At 41.9% G+C, this 26,506-nt stretch overlaps 1 protein-coding gene across 1 annotated transcript in view; it reads right to left on the minus strand.

Moving 5' to 3' along the window:
* Nucleotides 1-221: 221 nt before the first annotated feature.
* The window catches only part of mao (monoamine oxidase), a 78,328-nt gene continuing 52,043 nt past the window's right edge, over nucleotides 222-26,506 (minus strand). Inside the window, exons 4-15 of the mRNA XM_041868435.1 lie at nucleotides 18,050-18,154; nucleotides 17,812-17,903; nucleotides 17,425-17,566; nucleotides 14,695-14,844; nucleotides 13,800-13,959; nucleotides 13,497-13,593; nucleotides 13,344-13,397; nucleotides 13,126-13,183; nucleotides 12,311-12,408; nucleotides 12,014-12,125; nucleotides 1,701-1,763; nucleotides 222-1,356 (exon numbers count right to left, since the gene is read on the minus strand). Of these exons, the coding sequence (XP_041724369.1) occupies nucleotides 1,201-1,356; nucleotides 1,701-1,763; nucleotides 12,014-12,125; nucleotides 12,311-12,408; nucleotides 13,126-13,183; nucleotides 13,344-13,397; nucleotides 13,497-13,593; nucleotides 13,800-13,959; nucleotides 14,695-14,844; nucleotides 17,425-17,566; nucleotides 17,812-17,903; nucleotides 18,050-18,154 (1,287 nt within the window). The 3' untranslated portion in view covers nucleotides 222-1,200. The remainder of the gene's footprint in view (nucleotides 1,357-1,700; nucleotides 1,764-12,013; nucleotides 12,126-12,310; nucleotides 12,409-13,125; nucleotides 13,184-13,343; nucleotides 13,398-13,496; nucleotides 13,594-13,799; nucleotides 13,960-14,694; nucleotides 14,845-17,424; nucleotides 17,567-17,811; nucleotides 17,904-18,049; nucleotides 18,155-26,506) is intronic.

Raw genomic sequence — 26,506 nt, forward strand, 5'->3', positions numbered from 1 at the left:
ATATTCTTAGTATTTTGTTTAGTTCGGTATTCTTAAAAATGGTTAAGACCCAGACAATAAAAGGATAGTCTCTAAAATGACTTCAAAGTATAATGGGCATCTTCAACATACAGTTTATGATTATCATCGAGGATCGAGCCTCATTGTAAACTATGGCAAATATAAAATGAAATGCATGATATTTCAAATATACTCATAAGAGATAAGAATGGAAACAACAATGACAGAAATCATGTAATGTGGAGGAAATACATTCAAATACTTCCATTCTCTATACAAGGCATACCATGACTATTAAGAGCAGCTTGGTGGAGACACAACATCTCTAGATGCAGGATTCTGGTTACATTAATAACACAGGTATTCTGACACTATTATGAGGTTACTAAACTGTTATTATAACGTTACTAAATGTCATCTTAGAGCTGGTTACAGCTTCTATGCCATCAGAGATCAGATCAGTCAGCACCTAAAATCAGCAGCGGTAATTAACACACACACACAGAGAAATTAGTTTTGACTATTCTCAAACAGTCAACGCAGATTTATGAATTTATTGGCAATTTCTGGAAAGATAACGGTCATTGGGAAAGCTACTGTTTTCTTTTTCAATAACTCTGATTTAGTTGTCATCCTTCATTGGTTTGAGAGTCTGAATCTCAGACTTATTTTGGTTTATTTTGCTCTATCTCTCTCTCGCTCGCTCTCTCCCCCTCTCTCTTCCTCTCACTCTATCCACTCATATCTTCCATCAATAATTTTTTTTCATACTGGCCCCCCGTGGGAAACGAACCCACAACCCTGGCGTTGCAAGCGCCATGCTCTACCAACTGAGCTACACAGGGCCACAATTCTAAGGTGTCAAAGACACAAATCTTAGCAGAACAGACAACATTAGCGTGAGTTGGTCTTGAGAGATGGTCTGTTGGGAGACTGTTTACACTCGTTTTAGAACAATGGATGGGGGCGATGGTACAGTAGCGAATGACAGAGTTGAACAGTCTTTACCAAGGCCTATGACACACACCCTGTTCCCTATATAGTGCATTACTTTAGACCAGAGCCATATGTGGTCAAAAGTAGTGCACTACTCTAGCTCTGGTCAAAAGAAGTGCACTGTAAAGGGAATAGGGTGCCATTGGAGAATTGCTCTGTAGAGATGCAGGAGAGAAGGATGAGGGAGTTGGGAGGGGTTTAGGTTTAGCTCCGGGTGAGAAGCCCCTTCTTATAGGCCAAAAGTCCTGCTGCCGTGGCAACAGACAGGACAGAGGCTATGCCCAGGAAGTTGATGAACCCACCCACCGACGGAAGGTTCCGCTCCCAGAAGGTGGTAACGAATGGGAGTGCTGGGACTTCCTGTGTGAGAGAGAGACAGAGAGTGAGTGAGTGAGTGAGTGAGTGAGTGAGTGAGTGAGTGAGTGAGTGAGTGAGTGAGTGAGAGAGAGAGAGAGAGAGAGACAGAGAGAGAGAGAGAGAGAGAGAGAGAGAGAGAGAGAGAGAGAGAGAGAGAGCGAGAGAGCGAGAGAGAGAGAGAGAGAGAGAGAGAGAGAGGGTTCATCAGTTAGTTTGAGTTAGAGTTATAGGGGCACTTAGGTAGGTCTACATTCACTAATGTCCTTTAGATACTTTACATTTAGATTTAACTGAGTTTTGTATGTGACATAAAATATCCAATGTTTTGGGTTGCATTCAATCCTTACCACTGACTCAGGCTCTGTTTGCCAGATCTGACTCTGAGGAATCCTGCCCATCACACACATGACCTGGAACAACAATTCATTCCTTTACAATACAAAAACAATACACAAGACCATGTGTACCACAATTTCTTTGTCATTTATTTACATTTTTATTTTTATTTGGGTATATGTAATAATTATTTATTTATTTATTTGGACAGTGATGCTAAACCTTTTAATATCGCTATATACACCAGCATTTGGGATTTGAGATAAAGTAGTAAGATGGCGCCGGCAGACATGGAAGCTCTGCTTCTAGCTCCTAAGCAACTTTGCAGTATATCATTTTTTTGTGTGTTATTTCTTACATTATTAGCCCAGAACGTTTTTTGTGTTATTACATACAGCCGGAAATAACTTTTGGATATCAGAGCGGCAGTAACTCACCAGCATTATGACCAGGAATACGACTTTCCCGAATTGGATCCTTTGTTCGTACCCCCTAGGGCAATTGAACTTATCCCAGAGGCTGCTCCAAGGTATTCGGAGTGGACTTCTAGTCCGACTCAGGAGGCATGCACACCATCCACTGCTTCCGAGTATATTACTCGCTAATGTTCAGTCTCTGGACAATAAAGTAGACGAGCTCAGGGCAAGGATCTCCTGTAACTTACTCTGTTTCATCGAATCATGGCTCTCTCGGGATATACTGTCCCCGTCCATACAGCCAGCTTGGTTCTCAGTACATTGCGCAGACAGGAATAAAGAATTCTCCGGGAAGAAGAAGGGCAGTGGTGTATGTTTCATGATTAACTACTCATGGTGTGATAGTGATAACATACAGAAACTCAAGTCCTTTTGTTCACCCGACCTAGAATACCTCACAATCAAATGCCAACCGTATTACCTCCCAAGATAATTCTTTTCGGTTATAGTGACAGCCGTGTATATTCCCCCTCAAGCCGATACCACGACAGCCCTCAAGGAACTACACTGGACTTTATGCAAACTGGAAACCACATATCCTGAGGCTGCATTTATTGTAGCTGGGGATTTTAACAAAGCAAATTTGAGGAAAACGCTACCAAAGTTCTATCAACACATTGACTATAGTACACGCGCTGGTAAAACACCGACCACTGCTACTCCCCCTTTCGAAATGCCTACAAGGCCCTCTCCCGCCCTCCCTTTGGCAAATCAGATCACGACTCCATTTTGCTCCTCCCTTCCTATAGGCAGAAACTCAATCAGGAAGTACCCGTGCTAAGGTATATTCAATGCTGGTCTGACCAATCGGAATCCATGCTTCAAGATTGTTTTGATCACGCGGACTGGGATATGTTCCGGGTAGCCTCTGAGAATAACATTGACGTATACACGGACACAGTGACAGAGTTAATCAGGAAGTGTATAGGGGATGTTGTTCCCACTGTGACTATTAAAACCTACACAAACCAGAAACCGTGGATAGATGGCAGCATTCGAGCAAAACTGAAAGCGCGAACCACCGCATTTAACCATGGCAAGGTGACTGGGAATATGGTTGAATACAAACAGTGTAGTTATTCCCTCCGTAAGGCAATCAAACAGGCAAAATGTCAGTACAGAGACAAAGTGGAGTCACAATTCAACGGCTCAGACACAAGACGTATGTGGCAGGGTTTACAGACAATCACGGATTACAAAGGGAACACCAGCCACGTCACGGACACCGACGTCTTGCTCCCGGACAAGCTAAACACCTTCTTCGCCCGCTTTGAGGATAACATTTAAGCATGTTAACCCTCGCAAGGCTGCCGGTCCAGACGGCATCCCTAGCCGCGTCCTCGGAGCATGCGCAGACCAGCTGGCTGGAGTGTTTACGGACGTATTCAATCTCTCCCTATCTGTATTCGGCTTGGCCCCTAAGACCCTCACAAACTTTTACAGATGCACAATTGAGAGCATCCTGTCGGGCTGTATCACCGCCTGGTATGGCAACTGCACCGCCCGCAACTGCAGGGCTCTCCAGAGGGTGGTGCGGTCTGCCCAACGCGTCACCGGGGGCACACTGCTTGCCCTCCAGGACACCTACAGCACCCGATGTCACAGGAAGGCCAAAAAGATCATCAAGGACATCAACCACCTGAGCCACGGCCTGTTCACCATGCTATCATCCAGAAGGCGAGGTCAGTACAGGTGCATCAAAGCTGGGACCGAGAGACTGAAAAACAGCTTCTATCTCAAGGCCATCACTGTTAAATAGCTATCACTAGCCGGCTACCACCCGGTTACTCAACCCTGCACCTTAGAGGCTGCTGCCCTATATACAGTGGGGAGAACAAGTATTTGATACACTGCCGATTTTGCAGGTTTTCCTACTTACAAAGCATGTAGAGGTCTGTAATTTTATCATAGGTACACTTCAACTGTGAGAGACGGAATCTAAAACAAAAATCCAGAAAATCACATTGTATGATTTTTAAGTAATTAATTTGCATTTTATTGCATGACATAAGTATTTGATACATCAGAAAAGCAGAACTTAATATTTGGTACAGAAACCTTTGTTTGCAATTACAGAGATCATACGTTTCCTGTAGGTCTTGACCAGGTTTGCACACACTGCAGCAGGGATTTTGACCCACTCCTCCATACAAACCTTCTCCAGATCCTGCAGGATTTTAATCCATGACGGCGTAGTGTGTTACTAATGGTTTTCTTTGAGACTGTGGTCCCAGCTCTCTTCAGGTCATTGACCAGGTCCTGCTGTGTAGTTCTGGCCTGATCCCTCACCTTCCTCATGATCATTGATGCCCCACAAGGTGAGATCTTGCATGGAGCCGCAGACCGAGGGTGATTGACCGTCATCTTGAACTTCTTCCATTTTCTAATAATTGTGCCAACAGTTGTTGCCTTCTCACCAAGCTGCTTGCCTATTGTCCTGTAGCCCATCCCAGCCTTGTGCAGGTCTACAATTGTATCCCTGATGTCCTTACACAGCTCTCTGGTCTTGGCCATTGTGGAGAGGTTGGAGTCTGTTTGATTGAGTGTGTGGACAGGTGTCTTTTATACAGGTAACGAGTTCAAACAGGTGCAGTTAATACAGGTAATGAGTGGAGAACAGGAGGGCTTCTTAAAGAAAAAACGAACAGGTCTGTGAGAGCCAGAATTCTTACTGGTTGGTAGGTGATCAAATACTTATGTCATGCAATAAAATGCAAATTAATTACTTAAAAATCATACAATGTGATTTTCTGGATTTTGTTTTAGATTCCGTCTCTCACAGTTGAAGTGTACCTATGATAAAAATTACAGACCTCTACATGCTTTGTAAGTAGGAAAACCTGCAAAATCGGTAGTGTATCAAATACTTGTTCTCCCCACTGTACAGACATGGAATCACTGGCCACTTTAATAATGGAACACTAGTCACTTTAATAATGTTTACATACTGCTTTACTCATCTCATATGTATATACTGTACTCTATTCTACTGTACTTTAGTCAATGTCACTCCTAATATTTATATACTTCTTAATTCTATTATTTTACATTTAGATTGTGTGTATTGTTGATACTACTGCACTGTTGGAGCTAGGAACACAATCATTTCGCTACAATTGCAATCACATCTGCTAAAAAATGTGTATGTGACCAATACAATTGGATTTGATTTGAAATGTTTTATATGAGGCTAATGTACAGAATGTCACCTTTTATTTGAGGTTAGTATTCAGACCCCTTGACTATTCCCACATTTTGTTACGTTACAGCCTTATTCAAAAATTGATTAAATAAATAAAAAATCTCAGCAATCTACACACAATACCCCATAATGACAAAGCAAAAACTGGTTTTTATAAATGTTTGTAAAAACAGAAATACCTTATTTACATAAGTATTCAGACACTTTGCTATGAGACTCAAAATTGAACTCAGGTGCATCCTGTTTCCATTGATCATCCTTGAAATGTTTCTACAACTTGATTGGAGTCCACCTGTGGTAAATTCAATTGATTGGATATGATTTGGAAAGGCACACATAAGGTCCCACAGTTGACAGTGCATGTCAGAGCAAAACCCAAGCCATGAGGTTGAAGGAATTGTCCGTAGAGCTCCGAGACAGCATTGTGTCGAGGCACAGATCTGGGGAAGGGTACCAAAAAATGTCTGCAGCATTGAAGGTCCCCAAGAACACAGTGGCCTCCATCATTCTTCAATGGAAGAAGTTTGGAACCACCAAGACTCTTCCTAGAGCTGGCCGCCCGGCCAAACTGAGCAATCGGGGGAGAAGGGCCTTGGTCAGGGAGGTGACCAAGAACCAGATGCTCACTGACAGATCTCTAAAGTTCCTCTGCAGCACTCCACCAATCAGGCCTTTATGGTAGAGTGGCCAGACAGAAGCCAGTCCTCAGTAAAAGGCACATGACAGCCCGCTTGGAGTTTGCCAAAATGCACCTAAAGACTCTCAGACCATGAGAAACAAGATTCTCTGGTCTGATGAAACCCAGATTGAACTCTTTGGCCTGAATTCCAAGCGTCACGTCTGGACGCATCATGCTGTGGGGATGTTTTTCAGCAGCAGGGACTGGGAGCCTGGTCAGGATCGAGGGAAAGATGAACGAAGCAAAGTACAGAGAGATCCTTGATGAAAACCTGCTCCAGAGTGCTCAGGACCTCAGACTGGGGCGAAGGTTCACCTTCCAACAGGACAACAACCCTAAGCACACAGCCAAGACAACGCAGGAGTGGCTTCGGGACTTGAACCCGATCGAACATCTCTAGAGAGACCTGAAAATAGCTGTGCAGAAACGCTCCCCATCCAACCTGACAGAGCTTGAGAGGATCTGCATAGAAGAATGGGAGAAACTCCCCAAATACAGGTATTCCAAGCTTATAGTGTCATACCCAAGAAGACGATGCTGTAACCGCTGCCAAAGGTGCTTCAACAAAGTACTGAGTAAAGGGTCTGAATACTTATGTAAATGTTATATTTCAGTTTTGTATTTTTTATAAATCAGCACACACAAAAAAAGTTTTGTCATTATGGAGTATTGTGTGTAGATTCATGAGGGGAAAAAACAATTTGATACATTTTCGAATAAGGCTGTAAGGGGTCTGAATACTTTCCGAAGGCACTGTATCTGTTTTACCATTTAGAAATGAAAGCACTTTATATATCTATGACATTTAGTCAAAAGTTTAGTATTTGGTCCCATATTCCTAGCACGCAATGACTACATCAAGCTTGTGACTCTACAAAGTTGTTGGATGCATTTGCAGTTTGTTTTGGTTGGGTTTCAGATTATTTTGTGCCCAATAGAAATGAATGATGAATAATGTATTGTGCCATTTTGGAGTAAGTTTTATTGTAGATAAGAATATGTTTCGGAACACTTCTACATTAATGTGGATGCTACCATGATTACGTATAATCATGAATGAATCGTGAATAATGATGAGTGAGAACGTTTGATAAAGAAATGTGTGAGTAAGATATGACTAAAATGTCACACCCTCAGTTAAACTAATTATTAATGACTAATTATTACACGCTGAAACTGTGTGAAATTTGTTAGAATGTGTGAGTGTAGGACCAGTAAAGATTATGACATTGTGTTACTATTTAGCAATGCGAGTAGGAGTTAGACCAGACAACAAAGGACAAGGAGAACTGTCTACAGACAACTGAGAAACCAAGATAAAGAGGCCTCCCAATTTAGGGAGGAGAGAAACCGTTAGGCTTGGAAGAGAGTATGAAATATGTTGCAGGATATTGAGAGGACGGCGATAACTAAGGAATGCAGCCTGCCCGAGCAAGGAGTAGACTATGATAAGAACATGTGTGTGTGTGTGTGTGTGTGTGTGTGTTTGTATGTGTGTATGTATGTGTGTGTGTGTGACCTGATGGTCAGGAGAGCAGTTTTCCAGTGGAAAAATACAGCCCACCTAAAGCGGGGTGGGATTTTTGTATGACATGTGTGTATAAAAGATGGACTCTGAAATTGTGATAACAGAATTCTCCAGGCAGAGTTCTCTGAATAAAGACCACCTGGCTATTGCAGACTGGGATCTCTGTCCGTTTCTTGATCTAAAAGCCTTACAACCTTTTGGGAGGCGCACAGAGACACTGAAATAGTTAGTTAATAAATTATCTTAACAACGTTACAGAGGCATCACCTTCAGCGGAGTCGGCCACAACTGGATGCATCTGGTTTTCAGGGGAAATGGAAGAGAGCCTGTGACGGACTTTTGCTTTTGGACGTTTACCAGTATTTCTGCATTAATAAGGCGACACTCCATCTTAACTCCTCCTCCACATTTACTGGATTGGTTGAACAGTGCAGAAGAGAACCTCCCCCGACAGTTTTCTCTTGTCAGGACCAGAATAAAAAAACGCTGCTCAGGCATTTATTTTACGCCTGCTACGTTAGGTTACAGAGGCATAAATATCATACCCCCCCCCCCCCCAAAATTGAAGGGGGAATACACATTTAACTCAATCAGAGAGGTGCAGAGGGCTGCCTTATCATGTCTTCAGCGCCCAGGGAACAGTGGGTTAACTGCCTTGCTCAGGGGCAGGACAACATATTTTTACCTTGGAAGCTCTGGGATTTGATTCAGCAACCTTTCGGTTACCGGCCCAACGCTCCTACCCACCAGCCTACCTACTAACCTCCCCTGTTATTAGTAATGGTGAGAGATTAGCATGTTTTGGGGGCATGATCTTTGTGCGTCTGTAACTTTCTCACTCATCATTATTCACGATTCATTCATGACTATCCGGAATCATGGTAGCATTCACATTAATGCAGAAGTGTTCAGAAACATATTATTTTCTTATTTACAATAAAAGTGACTTCAAAATGACACAATACATTATGTACCATTCATTTCTATTGGGCACAACATAATACAAAAACACAACCAAAACAAACTGCAAATACATCCAACAAGTTTGGGATGCAAAAATCCTAGCAAAATGTATAGCGCATAGAATTAAAAAGGTATTGCCGGATATTATTCATTCTAATCAGACAGGTTTTTTACATGGAAGATACATTGGAGATAATATAAGGCAAGTATTGGAAACATTAGAACACTATGGAAAATATGGGAAACCAGGCCTGCTATTCATAGCAGACTTCGAAAAAGCATTTGATAAAGTTCGACTGGGGTTTATATATAAATGCCTGGAGCATTTCAATTTTGGAGAATCTCTTATAAAATGGGTCAAAATCATGTATAGTAACCCTAGGTGTAAAATAGTAAATAATGGCTATTTCTCAGAAAGTTTTAAACTGTCAAGAGGAGTGAAACAAGGTTGTCCACTATCGGCATATCTATTTATTGTAGCCATCGAGATGTTAGCGATTAAAATCAGATCTAATAATAATATCAGAGGATTAGATATAAAGACCTTAAAAACAAAGGTGGCATTGTACGCTGATGATTCATGTTTTTTTTAAATCCACAACTAGAATCCCTCCACAGCCTCATAGAGGATCTAGATACATTTTCTAACCTCTCTGGATTACAACCAAATTATGACAAATGTACTATATTACGTATTGGATCACTAAAAAATACAATTTTTACATTACCATGTAGTTTACCAATAAAATGGTCTGATGGTGATGTGGATATACTGGAATACATATCCCAAAGGAAATAAATGATCTCACTTCAATAAATTTTAATAGAAAATTAGCAAAAATAGATAAGATCTTACTACCATGGAAAGGAAAATACCTGTCAATTTGTGGAAAAATCACCCTGATTAACTCATTAGTATTATCACAGTTTACCTATTTGCTTATGGTCTTGCCTACGCCTAGCGAACAGTTTTTTAAATTATATGAGAAAAAAATATTCAATTTTATTTGGAACGGCAAGCCAGACAAAATTAAAAGAGCATATTTATATAATGAATATGAATTCGGAGGACAGAAATTATTAAATATTAAAGCATTAGACCTATCACTAAAAGCTTCAGTCTTACAAAAGTTATACTTAAATCCGAACTGGTTCTCAAGCAAATTAGTAAGATTGTCTCACCCAATGTTCAAGAAAGGCCTTTTTCCCTTAATTCAGAAAACAACCTCACACTTTCAGTTATTTGAAAAGGAAATAATCTCCCAAATGTCACTATTTCTAAAACAAGCCATAGAAAGTTGGTTGCAATTTCAATTTAATCCTCCAGAAACGACAGAACAAATAATGCAACAAATATTGTGGTTAAATTCAAATATACTAATTGACAAAAAACCTTTATTTTTTGACAGAATGTTTAAAAAAGGTATAATCTTTGTAAATGATATCATCGGTAGGACTGGTGGAGTTATGACGCACATGCAGCTAACAAAAACATATGGAAATGTCTGCTCTACCCAAAATTACAACCAAATAATGGCAGCATTACCGCAAAAATGGAAGAGGAAAGTGGAAGGGGGAGAAAGTAAGGAACTTGTCTGTCGGCCTTGCATTAAAGAACATAATTGGTTAAGGAAAACTGTGATAAATAAAAAAATATATCAGTTTCACTTAAGGACCAAAGGATTGACAGCCGTCCCATATAGATTGCAAAATAGTTGGGAAGAGATCTTTGATGTACCGATCCCATGGCATAGTGTTTATGAACTGACACGCAAAAACGACACCGGATTCAAAAATTAGAATCTTTCAATTTAAATTACTATATAAAATCCTTGCTACCAATAGAATGTTATTTATATGGGGGATACAATCTTCCCAGCTCTGCAGATTTTGCTGTGAAGAGACGGAATCATTGGACCATTTGTTTTGGTTCTGTCCATTTGTAGCTTGTTTTTGGACACTGGTCCAGGAATGGCTAAAGGATTGCAATATTTACCTGGAACTAACCTTGCAGATAGCATTACTGGGTGATCTGAAAAGTCATAGTCAATCAATCAATAATATAATAATACTTTTAGCAAAGCTGTTTATTTTTAACTCTCAATCTGTAGAAGCAATGAGAATAGAAAGGTTCAGAATTATTGTAAAACATCACAGCACGGTTGAAATATATATGGCAAATAGAAATCCGATATGGATGGTGTTAAGAGATAGATGGGAGGTATTGAATAGAGTTGAAGGATGGGACTAATAACAAATAACAACAAATAATAACAAAGATAGCTAATAATGTAAAGCATACTGTGTCCATAATAAGTATATAGGCTGTATGTTGGGAGCTTTTGGGAAAGAGCACAGTTAGAAAGATATGGCATATAGAAGCAAACCGGATGGACATCATGAAAACGATCGGAGAGGTTGAGAGTAGAAGTAGTTCAGGAGCAAAAAATTAATAAATAATAATAATAATAATAATGATATATATGTATGTATGTATATGTATATATATATGTATATATATAATAGAATTATTGTAAAATTAACTGTGTCCATAAGGTGTAGATAGTAAGTATAGACCGGAAGTAGAGACCTGGGCATTGTTGTTCACTAATTTACTCCAAGTAGGGAAAGGATGGTGGGGTTGAAAAGTAATAAAGGGGAGTATATATATAAAAAAATAAAAAAAATAAAAAAATAAAAAATGGGGGATTGGAAGTGATGCAGACAATTACATTGATAGAAGATACAATCTATCTGCAATATTAAGCTGATCCATTTCCCCAATAAATAAAAAAAAAAAAAAATATATAAAAAAAAAAAAAAAAAAAAAAAAAATACATCCAACAAGTTTGTAGAGTCACAGGCTTGTGTGCTAGAAATGTATAGTCTACTATATTTAGTCAAAAGTTTAGTATTTGGTCCCATATCTTTTTAAATATGGGACCAAATACTAAACTTTTGACTAAATATAGTAGACTATAAGTGAATTTGTCCAAATACTTATGACATCTTAAAATGGGGGGACTAGATACAAATTGCATTCATTTCTAAACGGTAAAACAGATATGTACTGTATGAAAGTACCCTGAAATAAAAGGTGACATTCTATACTGTTACCTCATATAAAACATTTGATCTCAAATCCAAAATGTTAAGTGTATAGAGTCAAATTAAAAGTTGTAGCTTCACTGTCCAAATAAATATGTACACTTAGAAGAAAATGAGCTATCTAGAACCTAAAAGGGTTATTCAGCTGTCCCCATAGAAGAACCCTTTGAAGAACCCTTTTTGGTTCCAGGTAAAACCCGTTTGGGTTCCATGTAGGACCCTTTCCACAGAGGGTTCAACATGGAACCCAAAAGGGTTCTCCCTGGAACCAAAAAGGGTTCTCCTAAGGGGACAGCCGAAGAACCCTTCTGGAACCCTTCTTTCTAAGAGTGTTGGGGAGTGTATTATTGTATTGTGAAGGCTCTCACCTCTCTTGCGGCCCTCTCCCCTGCCTGTACAGCCCCCTCCATGTAGCCACTCCATTCAGTAGCTGTCTCTGTGCCTGCAAAGTACAGTCTGCCTACTGGCTCCCTGAGAACCCTAAAGAGAGAAGGAGGGAGGAGAAGTGGGAGAGGAAGGAGAGAAGGAGGAGGGGAGGTATAAAGGTTATATAAAGGTTAGATAACATCACAGTGTGTGTGTGTGTGTGTGTGTGTGTGTGTGTATGTGTGTGTGTGTGTGTGTGTGTGTCTGTATGCCTGTGTGTGTGCGTGTCTGTTACTTACTTGCCGTACTGGGTGAGTATACCAGGGGGGAAGTAAGCAGTGTAGCAGCCTCCAGAATACTCCTCCTCACACCAGTTCTTCTCCTCATAGTGCACAGGCTGGGAGAGAGAGGATTGGGGGTTAGTACTCATATCAAACTTAAAGCTACAATCCTTAGTTGGTACATCCATTTTTGGACTTATAAATTAATGATGAATACCCATTGATTTTTTAAGAATAAATGTATAAATGCCTCATGAGCTGTGTCACAGTGTGTGTGTGTGCTAATTACCTGTGCTGATTTTAGGTGCTGACTGATCTTATCTCTAATGGCATAGTCATGTTTTAATGTTGTACCCCATCAGAACCCAAAATATGAGCTTTGTTTTACGCCACTGTTTGTAAACAAAGTAAATATAAACAAACACTGTATAGCCTCAAAACATGGTTAAAACTATAATTGATGGTCAGTGCTTGCATCCATAGCTGTCTATAAATTTGAGAGTGGTTATATTTCTCCAGCCCCATCCCTTAGCTTTTTAGCAAAACAGTGGCGGGGTGTTCAATTTGTTATTGTTTCTAGGTTTAATCTGCAGTAATGGATCAAACATGTCTGCTCCCTCAGAGCAGTGAAGGCCAAATTCTAAATTGAGATGGAGCCTTCTCTGAGCCCAGCAGTCTAGAGTAGATCTCACAGGCACATTCCAATTCACAATTCTACTTCTAACTACAGTATGGTGCTATGTTTTCATAGAATAGTAGTACTACTAGCTTGTAGTAGTAGTAGTAGTAGTAGTAGTAGTAGTAGTAGTAGTAGTAGTAATGGTTCCACTCACATGCAGAGCTTCCTCTGAGCCCAGCACTCTGGAGTAGATCTCACAGATCCTCTTCTTCCTACAGGGGACAAAAACAATTTTTAAGGGTTAAGAAAGGGATAGCGTTAAACTCTTAATGCTAGTACACATGAGCATTCCTGCTAGCAAAGTATACACATGAGAAAGTGAAGTAAAACACACTGTAGGTACTGAACATGATAAACAGTCAGACAGTTTACCTCTCCTCTCTGGTCAGTCCACATAGCTTCCTACACTTGCGGGCCAGGATGAAGCTGTTGCAGAGGAACAGGAGAAATACAGTTATTACCACACTTTCTCGTTCTCTATGGGTAATCATATTGGGATGCAGGAAACTAAAGCTCTGTGTTTACCCCATAATGGCGGGCACAGTCCCATCAGGCTTTGTGTCGTCCAGAGTAAGGCTGATGGGGGCCTCTTCCTCCTCGATCACCATAGTGCCACAGTACCCTGTGAGAGGGGGAGGCAAGAGATACAAGAGAGAAGGAGGACAGGAAGAGAGGAGAGAGAAGGGATCAATAGACAGGGATAAGGAGGAAAGGAAGAGAGGAGATCTATCACTTAGTCCTTCATTTATTTCTCCAAGTTATCTCTGTAGTAGACCATACACTTGATGACAGAGCCCATGGACCCTCCCTCCCTCCCTCCCTCCTTACCTTTCTTCCTCCAGAAGTTATCTCTGTAGTAGACCATACACTTGATGACAGAGCCCATGGGGACCCTGTGGATCAGCTGGTTTCTGAGGGGGGGCAGCTCGGGGTTAAAGTGCATCTTCAGGTTCAGACCAGGGGGGGTCGCCACAATCACATACTTGGCCTGGGAGAAACAAAACACACCAGAGAAGAGTTGAGGCCTATGTGGTGTGTAGTGTGTAGTATGTAGTGTGTAGTGTATACCTCCCCGGGTGGCTAAGCAGCTCTAGGGCACTGCTGCTTAATGGGTTTTAACAGGGAAAGAGGATGTGGCCTGGACAGAGCGATGAAGACCAGCTTACTGACAACAATGTCCTCTGGCTTACACACACACAGCACACACACACACACACATGAACTCCCGCCCGCCCGCACACACACAAACGCACACAAACACACGCATGCAGGCATGCACAGCACAAAGGCACGCACGCACACACACACAAACTAAGGGGCCCTGTAAGTACAGAGTTGTATGGATGAATGAAGGATTCCTAGAATGTTCCAGGAATTCACAACATGGGCCTTATGAGGTATCATGTATTATGGACATTCAAGCTCTAGATGGCAGCAGTAGGCTACAACACAGTGGAATGTGCACTTTATAAACCGTAACTTGTTTTTATGCTAACTTACAGCAACTAGTTACCTGTAAGTTACTGAAGAAAAAAAAAGGTTAAACCAATGTTTCTTGGGAATTTACAGTAACATACTGGTACCTTTTTTCTTTACAGGAACTTAAAGGTAACTAACTGGGTGCCAGTAAGTTACCGTAAAAACAAGTTACGTTTTTTTACAGTGTGGGCTGATGACATCATCCATAGGTTGATGGATTGGTGATGGTTGCTCTCTCAGTCACCTTGTATGTTTCCTTGTTGAGAGTCTCGACCTCGACCATGTCCCCTGTCTGGTCGATCCTGTAGATGGGAGACTCCATCTTGACTCGCTCACCCAGCTCCTTGGCCATACACTCACTGATCTGGCTGGAACCGCCCACAAACTTCCTCTCCTGAAATGCAAATACAGTATAATCAGTCATATTAATCAAATACATGCAACGCTAATAAGGCCAAACCTGCTCCAAGAGGGCGCTGCTCTGTAGATGACCCTGTGCTGCTTGCAGCCTCTCATGTGTGTGTTTGTGTAATGTCCAGAGGGTTGGGGAAAAACATAAGACAGGAAAAGACAAATGTAATTTACAGTGCACTATTACTGAAGTGCACTACTTTTGACAAGATTTACAAAGTAAGATTTTGTATTCTCTATAGGCTGAATCCTAACGTCAGAATAAATGCAGAAAGTGTGAAACTTTTTGCACAACTATCCTAATGACATCAGTGCCAGATTTACACCCTATGAGACATGAAACAGCTATTCTGTTCCTTCTTCTGCCTCCCCAAATATACCTAGACCTCATTCTAAGACACTCAGACCCCCTGGGACAGTTGACTGATGTTTCCGTAGTGAACTGTTATACATTTGGGTGGTGGCCCTCTGATCTAGGCTGGCCTTAGAAGACAGTACAACAACATGCATTTAAACTGTAGTGAACTGAAATCAGTCAGGCAGGAGGGTGTATTGGAAAGTGAGAGTGGGTCTTGGCAAGGCCACATTACAATGTACACAACGCTGAGTAACCTTTGACCCTCTCCATATGGTTAGTGTAAACTTCCCTCAGCTTTCTCTGATAGGAAACACATTGTGTGCCTTCCACTGTGACATTGGGCCAGCTATAACTACAGGGTCTCACGGCAGGTCAAAAACTGATGATGGCAGAGGGAAATTCTTGCATGATTGTAAGTGATGTTATACTTTCCCCTGCAGCTAAGAAAAGTTGTTTGTTTCAAAACACATGTGCACATATAGTTGTTTTGAGTTGAACAGATGGAGAAGGATTTGGGACAGTGACCTACAGTATAGTGGATCTTTATCGTGCATCTCCATACCATAGCAGTACTCTACTGAGGACAATTTATCTGCAGAGAATATGCAACTATGCTATGCATGGCATGCATGGCAATTGACCTCAAAAGAGGAGCAAATGCAATTGACCTCAAAAGGAGAGCAAATGCTATATCAACTCATGACAAACTTTAGCATCCACAGGTTTCTCTATTGCTCTACCTGGAAAAGAAACACACTGAATGAAAACATTCAGAGCCAGAGAGCAGGGGGCGGACCAAACAGGAAATGAAAGTGGATGACCTCACAACAACATCCTCTAATTACCCCAAGACGTCCCCTTCAACCGTCACCTAGGCAATGGAGCCACTCAACGTTTCAAAGTAAACCAGGATAATGGGTTCTCCCTGGGCTCTGAGGAACAGCCATTGTTCCTGTAAATTAGGGAGCAGGGAATGAACAAGGCTAATTGGGGGGGTTGAAGGATGGCTCTATAGGGCTAGGGAATGGTAAGATTTAGAATGGCTCATTTTGGCACCAGAGGTTTCATGTTAGTGACAATCTAAGTAGAATCCAAATGAGAACGTTATTGTTGTGGAATGTTTTGTGCCAACATGGAGGATAGTTTGCTGAGCTCAGTTCAAAGGCTCCTGTGTGAGAGAGGCTCAGCTCAGCAAACCTAGAACCCAAGCCAAAAATGTCATAGGGAAAACTTCTCCTCATTCTATGTAGGGTTCTTCATAGAACCCCTGTATATGGTTGTACCTAAAACCCTCTATGAAGGGTTCTGCCTAGAACCCTCTATGAAGGGTTTTACCAATAACCATTTTAACATCTAAATGTTCTTCCTAGAACCCTCTATGAAAGGTTCTACCGAGAACAATTTTATCTTTGGAGGGTTCTGCCTAGAACCGTCTATGGATGGTTCCACCAGCCTTATTAGCCTTTAAAATTAAATCTTTATGACAATAATTACATTTATCATAAGACCTTTCTTTGAAGTTCTACCCTAACTCAGTGGTGTTAGGAAACTCCTGGTTTACAGGCCACATCAGGCCTGCACGTCACATTATATTGGCATTGGCATCCAGCCAGAGTTAGGATATCCAACAAGTGGAGTTTTTAATCACCTGCATTCAGAATGACTGCCAGGGTAGGGGAAGATTGACTACTGAGACTAACTACCTCATCATCTAAACTGGAACAACCATCCCAGTAACGGGTGCAATAAGTCCAACTACTAACAGATTGGATTAGTTTAGAAAACAAACAATTCGTAAAATCACCCTGCAATAGAGCATGCTGGGAAATATAATACATGGTTCTATGTAGAACCCTTCTTGCCTTCCAAAGAACCCTTATTGCCATCTAAATAATCCTTCTTGCCTTCCAAAGAATCATCAAATAACCCTTTCTTCCAAAAATGGTTCTTAGGATGTTAAAGGTTCTAGGTAGAACCCTTTGCCTTACAAAGAACACTTGTCTTCCAAAAAGGGTTATTCAGATCAAAGCGTGTAGGACCCTGTATGGATATGGAAGAGCCAGTCCACAGGGTCAGAGAGACAGACAGACAAACAGACAAGCAGGCAGGAAGGAAGCCAGGCAGCCAGCCATCCAGGCAACCAGCCAGACTGTCAGACCGTCAGACCGCCAGACAGACAGGTAGACAGCCAGGTGTGTAGAGTACCTGTCCTCCGTTGGTGGTGGAGAAAATCCTCATGGTCCCTCCACACTGCTTGACGTACCAGAGGAACCATAGGGCTGACACCTCGTGGGGTTCAGAGGTCACGTTCACGTTCACAAACAGCGTGGCAAACCGCCTCGCAGAACTGTGAGGAGAGGGAGGAGCATGCACATGCGTACACACACAGACACACAGACACACATAGACAGACACGCACGCACACACACACACACACACACACACACACACACACACACACACAACACATAACACACACACACACATAATCACTCAATCACAATGACTATAAAAAGTGTAATATTATTGAATAATGCTGCATTAGGTTGAATGGTCCTGTGTGTATTGTGAAAAAATGGTGTAGTGCAGTACCTGGTCCAGCAGATATTGTCAAAGAGCTGCTTCATGGTCATCTTGTCCCACTCCTCAGCATGGGGAGCCCTCCATGGAGCCTCTCTGGGGATCTAGAACACACAAACACACCATGAGGGTGGGACCATCAAGAAGTATCAATGACTAGAGACTAGGGAGTAGAGGTTGGTTTGGGATTGTTCCTGAGATGTGGAGGGGATGGCTGCTCTAGAAAGAGAAGGATTCTGTGTGTGTTTACCTCGCTGCCCATCTCATCCATCTTCCTCCACAGGTTGTTGTAGTCCATAAGGGCAAACGGGTTCCACATGGGGGGGAAGGAGCCTCTGAATGGGTATGACTTTCCCTGTAGGACACAACATGCGTGGGAGGGTTAGTTATCGTCATCATCGCCATCATCTTCATCATCATCATCATCCTCCTCCTCCCCCTCATCGTAATATTCATCTTCATCATCATCTTAGTCTTCATATTCATCATCATCACCCTCCTCCTCATCATCATCAGCAGTAACAGCATCATATTCATCAGCATCTTCATCAGCATCATCATCATCATCATCACTATAGACTAATAGTGATCTGAAAAAGCAATATTTTGCAAATGTTTCGGTTCTACTGACATTCTGGTCAAGTACCTTTGAACTGAACTACACATGTGTATTTATATTTGTATTTGTATTTATTATGGATCCCCATTAGCTGCTGCTAAGGCAGTAGCTACTCTTCCTGGGGTCCAGCAAAAATTACGGCAGTAATGACATTATATATATAAAAATAAAAAAACATTTTACAACAGATTTCACAACACATTAAGTGTGTGCCCTCAGGCCACTACTCTACTACAACACACAATCCAGGTGTACGTGTGTGTATAGTGTGTATGTTATATGTGTTTGTATGCGTGTGTTTGTACCTGTGTGTGTGACTCTTCACAGTCCTCGCTGTTCCATAAGGTGTATTTTTATCTGTTTTTTAAATCTGATTTTACTGTTTGCATGAGTTACTTGATGTGGAATAGAGTTCGATGTAGCCATGGCTCTATGTAGTACTGTGCGCCTCCCATAGTCTGTTCTGGACTTGGCGGCATGTCTTGTGGGGTATGCATGGGTTTCTGAGCTGTGTGCTAGTAGTTTCAACAGACAGCTCTACGTGTACATTTAAGGGCCAGCCGTGCTACCCTGTTCTGGACCAATTGTAATTTTCCTAAGTCCCTTGTTGTGGCACCTGACCACATGACTGGGCAGTAGTCCAAAACTAGGGCCTGTAGGACTGGCCTTGTTGATATTGTTGTTAAGAAGGCAGAGCAGCACTTTATTATGGATAGACCTCTCCCCATCTTAGCTACTGTTGCATCAATATGTTTTGACCATAACAGTTTACAATCCAGGGTTACTCCAAGCAGTTCAATCTCCTCAACTTCCACATTATTCATTACAAGATTTAGTTGAGGTTTAGGGTTTAGTGAGTTTTTGAAATATTTAGGACTAATTTATTTCTTGCCACCCATTCTGAAACTGACTGCAGCTCTTTGTTAAGTGTTGCAGTGATTTCACTCGCTGTAGTAGCTGACATGAATAGTGGTGAGTCATCCTCATACATAGACACACTGGCTTTACTCAGAGCCAGTGGCAGGTCATTAGCAAAGATTGAAAAAAGTAAGGGGCCTAGACAGCTGCCCTGGGGAATGCCTGATTCTACCTGGATTATGTTGGAGAGGTTACCATTAAAGAACACCCCCTCTGTGTTCTGTTAGACAGGTAACTCTCAATCCACAATATAGCAGGGGGTGTAAAGCCATAAGATATAATGTACGTTTTTCCAGCAGCATACTATGATCATTAAAGTCAAAAGCCGCATTGAAGTCTAACAAAACAGCTCCCACAATCTTTTTATTATCAATTTCTCTCAGCCAATCATCAGTCATTTGTGTAAGTGCTATGCATGTTGAATGCCCTTCCCTATAAGCATTGATCTTCTGCCTTTTCCCTGACAGAGGGAGCTGTTAGGCAATCCCTACCCGCAGCTAGCTCCCATGGAGGCGGATTACGATATGCCAGCTTGCTTCATATTTCACTACAGATCAAAGATAGCAGCTGATTGCACATTCAGCAAGGCAGATAAGATTATCTCAATCTCATGCTCAAATTATTTCTCAACCCATACAGGTTTGTAAATGCAGTCAGGAGTAGTGGAGGGTTCATTTATTTGTGATTTCTAGCCATTTCCAATGGACGTGTGGCTTTAGCAAATAGGCTAGGAAAGCCATATCAGTTCATTCAACTGCAAGTGCTCACAGGGACAGTGTGTGTTTGTGTGTCTCTGTGTGTGTTACTCGTACATAACTGGCATAAAGCACTTAGGTTGACAGTTAAATGGGTCTACCTGAAGGCCCATTAAGCATATACAGTAACTACTAGAGAGAGAGAGAGAGAAAGAGAGAGAAGGAGGGAAGGAGAGACAGTGTCTGAAATACAGTACATAGACAATGGTGATGAAGCTCTGGACCTATAGTCCTTATACTGTACTGTAGTCCTTACACTGTACTATAGTCATATAGTCATTATACTGTCATATAGTCCTTACACTGTACTATAGTCCTATAGTCCTTATACTGTACTATAGTCCTTATACTGTACTATAGTCCTTATACTGTCCTATAGTCCTTATACTGTCCTATAGTCCTTATACTGTCCTGTAGTCCTTATACTGTCCTGTAGTCCTTATACTGTCCTGTAGTCCTTATACTGTCCTATAGTCCTTATACTGTCCTGTAGTCCTTATACTGTCCTGTAGTCCTTATACTGTCCTGTAGTCCTTATACTGTCCTATAGTCCTTATACTGTCCTATAGTCCTTATACTGTCCTGTAGTCCTTATACTGTCCTGTAGTCCTTATACTGTCCTGTACATTTTACATTTTAAATTTTAGTCATTTAGCAGACGCTCTTATCCAGAGCGACTTACAGTTAGTGCATACATTATCATACCCCCTGTGGGAATTGAACCCACAACACTGGCGTTGCAAACGCCATGCTCTATCAACTGAGCTACATACTGTAGTCCTTATACTGTCCTGTAGGTAGTCTTTATACTGTCCTATAGTCCTTATACTGTCCTATAGTCCTTATACTGTCATATAGTCATATACTGCACTATAGTCCTTATTCCTGAAGTGTTTGATTTAGGACCTTAGAAAATATAACTTTCCTTGAAAGAGTAAATTAATGTCTTTAAAATCAAAGACTCTTTCAAAGACTCTCTCAAAGAGTATTTCATGAAACTCAGACTATAATGCATTTAATGTATAATTCATATAATTTTGTAACAGTCAAAAGACTTGACCTTGGCTATTCAAGTTCAAGTTTTATGAAAGACATTCTTTGTACATGCTTTTCTAGAACTGCACTTGTCTTACAAAGTTGTTTCACAGTTCCTCTTGGCACGCTAAACCCAATCTCAGCCTAATTTATTTTAATTACATTTTGTTCACAACATCTACAGTCTACTTATCCAAAGCTTCTTAGGGCCCACACTCAGGACATACAATAATAGGGCCGAAGAACTCAGCATAAGAACATGTATAACAAGCAGAAAAATATATCAAACTTTCTGTAGATTGCTCTTAGTTCTCTGTTGGACTCACAGGCAGCATAATCAAAGGCTATCATCAATGCTGTGTTAGCGCAGGCAATTCTCTGCTGCTTCTGAGCCTGCCTCAATTGTTGTTGGCAGACAGGGTGTTTGTGTCTTCTCTCTCTCTCTCTCTCTCTCTCTCTCTCTCTCTCTCTCTCTCTCTCTCTCTCTCTCTCTCTCTCTCTCTTTCTCTCTTTCTCTCAGGCAAAACTCTTTCCCTATCTCTTTCAAAAATCCAGAAAATCACATTGTATGATTTTTAAGCTATTAATTTGCATTTTATTGCATTCCATAAGTATTTGATACATCAGAAAAGCAGAACTTAATATTTGGTACAGAAACCTTTGTTTGCAATTACAGAGATCATACGTTTCCTGTAGGTCTTGACCAAGTTTGCACACACTGCAGCAGGGATTTTGGCCCACTCCTCCATACAGACCTTCTCCAGATCCTTCAGGTTTCGGGGCTGTCGCTGGGCAATACAGACTTTCAGCTCCCTCCAAAGATGTTCTATTGGGTTCAGGTCTGGAAACTGGCTAGGCCACTCCAGGACCTTGAGATGCTTCTTACGGAGCCACTCCTTAGTTGCCCTGGCTGTGTGTTTCGGGTCGTTGTCATGCTGGAAGACCCAGCCACGACCCATCTTCAATGCTCTTACTGAGGGATTGAGGTTGTTGGCCAAGATCTCGCGATACATGGCCCCATCCATCCTCCCCTCAATACGGTGCAGTCGTCCTGTCCCCTTTGCAGAAAAGCATCCCCAAAGTATGATGTTTCCACCTCCATGCTTCACGGTTGGCATCCTTCTTCTTCCTCCAAACACGGCGAGTGGAGTTTAGACCAAAAAGCTTTATTTTTGTCTCATCAGACCACATGACCTTCTCCCATTCCTCCTCTGGATCATCCAGATGGTCATTGGCAAACTTCAGACGGGCCTGGACATGCGCTGGCTTGAGCAGGGGGACCTTGCGTGCGCTGCAGGATTTTAATCCATGACAGCGTAGTGTGTTACTAATGGTTCTCTTTAGGTCATTGACCAGGTCCTGCCGTGTAGTTCTGGGCTGATCCCTCACCTTCCTCATGATCATTGATGCCCCACGAGGTGAGATCTTGCATGGAGCCCCAGACCGAGGGTGATTGACCGTCATCTTGAACTTCTTCCATTTTCTAATAATTGCGCCAACAGTTGTTGCCTTCTCACCAAGCTGCTTGCCTATTGTCCTGTAGCCCATCCCAGCCTTGTGCAGGTCTACAATTTTATCCCTGATGTCCTTACACAGCTCTCTGGTCTTGGCCATTGTGGAGAGGTTGGAGTCTGTTTGATTGAGTGTGTGGACAGGTGTCTTTTATACAGGTAACGAGTTCAAACAGGTGCAGTTAATACAGGTAATGAGTGGAGAACAGGAGGGCTTCTTAAAGAAAAATGAACAGGTCTGTGAGAGCCGGAATTCTTACTGGTTGGTAGGTGATCAAATACTTATGTCATGCAATAAAATGCAAATTAATTACTTAAAAATCATACAATGTGATTTTCTGGATTTTTGTTATAGATTCCGTCTCTCACAGTTGAAGTGTACCTATGATAAAAAATTACAGACCTCTACATGCTTTGTAAGTAGGAAAACCTGCAAAATCGGCAGTGTATCAAATACTTGTTCTCCCCACTGTATATCTCACCTGAGTTATCCACAAGACATTAGCTAGTACAGTACAGTACTGAGATAATTCACTATCTGGGGGGTGTTGCATTTTCGTGGTGGAAGGGATGGAAATACACACAAACAAACACACACACGCACTCGGTGATACAGGGTGAGTGCCTTTTGATGAGGTGCACTACCATGGCTACCAGCCAAGAAGGTACCAGAGTGAGTGTACATGCAGATCTCAGACAGAGAGATAGTAGCTAAGGAAACACAGTCACACAGGGGTTCCAGTGAGCTGCTGGTAATGTCAGAACTCAGAGTCTAGCTGCATTACAACATCTTAAATGAGGAACAAACATCCTTTCCAGAAAGGAAACCTTTCCATGCAGAAAATCAGCTGAAAACATGTGATTTCACACACACAGACACACACAGACACACTGTATTTAGAGCCCATAAGGCAGTGGAGTCTCTTGCCAAATTGGATGTGTGACCAGCAGCACACATTCGTAACTGCTATCTACGTCATTCCACATGCTTGTGGCATGTCAGGCATGCTGTGGCAGGCTGAAATAGGTCATGTCAATAATACTACAGTGTGACTAGAGTGACTAGACAGAAGGGCTGAACTAACACTCACATTGATTAATGTCTACACTACCATTCAAATGTTTGGGGTCACTTAGAAATGTCCTTGTTTTTGAAAGAAAAGCAATTTTTTTTCTATTAAAATAACATCAAATTGATCTGAAATACAGTGTAGACATTGTTAATGTTGTAAATGGCTATTGTAGCTGGAAACGGCTGATTTTTAATGGAATATCTACATAGGCGTACAGAGGCCCATTATTAGCAACCATCAGTCCTGTGTTCCAATGGCACGTTGTGTTTGCTAATCCAAGTTTATCATTTTAAAAGGCTAATTGATCATTAGAAAACCCTTTTGCAATTATGTTAGCACAGCTGAAAACTGTTGTGCTGATTAAATAAGCAATAAAACTGTCCTTCTTGAGACTTGTTTAGTATCTGGAGCATCAGCAATTGTGGGTTCAATTACAGGCTCAAAATGGCCAGAAACAAATAACTTTCTTCTGAAACTCGTCAGTCTATTCTTGTTCTGAGAAATGAAGGCTATTCCATGCGAGAAATTGCCAAGAAACTGAAGATCTCGAACAACGCTGTGTACTACTCCCTTCACAGAACAGTGAAAACTGGCTCTAACCAGAATAGAAAGAGCAGTCGGAGGCCCCGGTGCACAACTGAGTAAGAGGACAAATACATTAGAGTGTCTAGTTTGAGAAACAGACGCCTCACAGGTCCTCAACTGGCAGCTTTATTAAATAGTACCCGCAAAACACCAGTCTCAACATCAACAGTGAAGAGGCGACTCTGGGATGCTGACATTCTGGGCAGAGTTGCAAAGAAAAAGCCATATCTCAGACTGGACAATAAAAAGAAAAGATTAAGATGGGCAAAAGAACACAGACACTGGACAGAAGAAGACTGGAAAAAAGTGTTATGGACAGACGAATTGAAGTCTAAGGTGTTCGGATCACAAAGAAGAACATTTGTGAGACGCAGACCAAATGAAAAGATGCTGGAGGAGTGCTTGATGCCATCTGTCAAGCATGGTGGAGGCAATGTGATGGTCTGGGGTTGCTTTGGTGGTGGTAAAGTGGGAGATTTGTACAGGGTAAAAGGGATCTTGAAGAAGGAAGGCTATCACTCCATTTTGCAAGGCCATGCCATACCCTGTGGACGGCGCTTGATTGGAGCCAATTTCCTCCTACAACAGGACAATGACCCAAAGCACAGCACCAAACTATGCAATAACTACGTATTTAGGGAAGAAGCAGTCAGCTGTTATTCTGTCTATAATGGAGTGGCCAGCACAGTCACCGGATCTCAACCCTATTGAGCTGTTGTGGGAGCAGCTTGACCGTATGGTACTTAAGAAGTGCCCATCAAGCCAATCCAACTTGTGGGAGGTGCTTCAGGAAGCATGGGGTGAAATCTCTTCAGATTACCTCAACAAATTGACAACTAGAACGCCAAAGGTCTGCAAGGCTGTAATTGCTGCAAATGGCAGGACACAATTATTATTTCTATTAAAAATCATTATTTCTAACCTTGTCAATGACTACATTTCTTATGCATTTTGCTATATTTCCTATTCATACTCATTTCTTGTATGTTTTCATGGAAAACAAGGACATTTCTAAGTTACCCCAAACTTTTGAACGGTAGTGTACTTCCCTGTAGCCAATCAGAGCATTTGGTTACTCTACGAATGAGAGCTCCTCAGAAGCATGTGGACTATAGTGACGCAAAAAGACCACGTCCAGTTCTTAGTGTTCTGTGTCTACAGAAGCTAGACAGGCTAGGGTTAGGGTTGAACCGGGATATGGACATGAAGCTAGGGTTAGGGTTGAATCGGGATATGGACATGAAGCTAGGGTTAGGGTTGAACCGGGATATGGACATGACGCTAGGGTTAGGGTTGAACCGGGATATGGACATGAAGCTAGGGTTAGGGTTGAACCGGGATATGGACATGAAGCTAGGGTTAGGGTTGAACCGGGATATGGACATGAAGCTAGGGTTAGTGTTGTGGTTAAGACTAGGGTTAGGGTTGAACTGGGATGTGGACATGAAGCTAGGGTTAGGGTTGTGGTTAAGGGTTAGGGTTGAACCGGGATATGGACATGAAGCTAGGGTTAGGATTGTGGTTAAGACTAGGGTTAGGGTTGAACTGGGATGTGGACATGAAACTAGGGTTAGGGTTGTGGTTGAGGCTAGGGTTGAATCGGGATATGGACACGAAGCTAGGGTTAGGGTTGTGGTTAAGGGTTAGGGTTAGGGTTGTGGTTAAGGATTGAACCGGGAAGTGGACATGAAGCTAGGATTAGGGTTGTGGTTAAGGGTTAGGGTTGAACCGGGATATGGACATGAAGCTAGGGTTAGGGTTGTGGTTAAGACTAGGGTTAGGGTTGAACTGGGATGTGGACATGAAACTAGGGTTAGGGTTGTGGTTGCGGCTAGGGTTGAACCGGGATGTGGACATTAAGCTAGGGTTAGGGTTGTGGTTGAGGGTTAGGGTTGAACCGGGATGTGGACATGAAGCTAGGGTTAGGGTTGTGGTTAAGGGTTAGGGTTGAACCGGGATATGGACATGAAGCTAGGGTTAGTGTTGTGGTTAAGGTTTAGGGTTGAAACGGGATATGGACATGAAGCTAGGGTTAGGATTGTGGTTAAGACTAGGGTTAGGGTTGAACTGGGATGTGGACATGAAACTAGGGTTAGGGTTGTGGTTGAGGCTAGGGTTGAACCGGGATATGGACATGAAGCTAGGGTTAGGGTTGTGGTTAAGGGTTAGGGTTACGGTTGTGGTTAAGGGTTGAACCGGGATGTGGACATG

Source organism: Coregonus clupeaformis, chromosome 4 (genome assembly GCF_020615455.1).
Source record: "Coregonus clupeaformis isolate EN_2021a chromosome 4, ASM2061545v1, whole genome shotgun sequence".
NCBI lineage: Eukaryota > Metazoa > Chordata > Actinopteri > Salmoniformes > Salmonidae > Coregonus > Coregonus clupeaformis.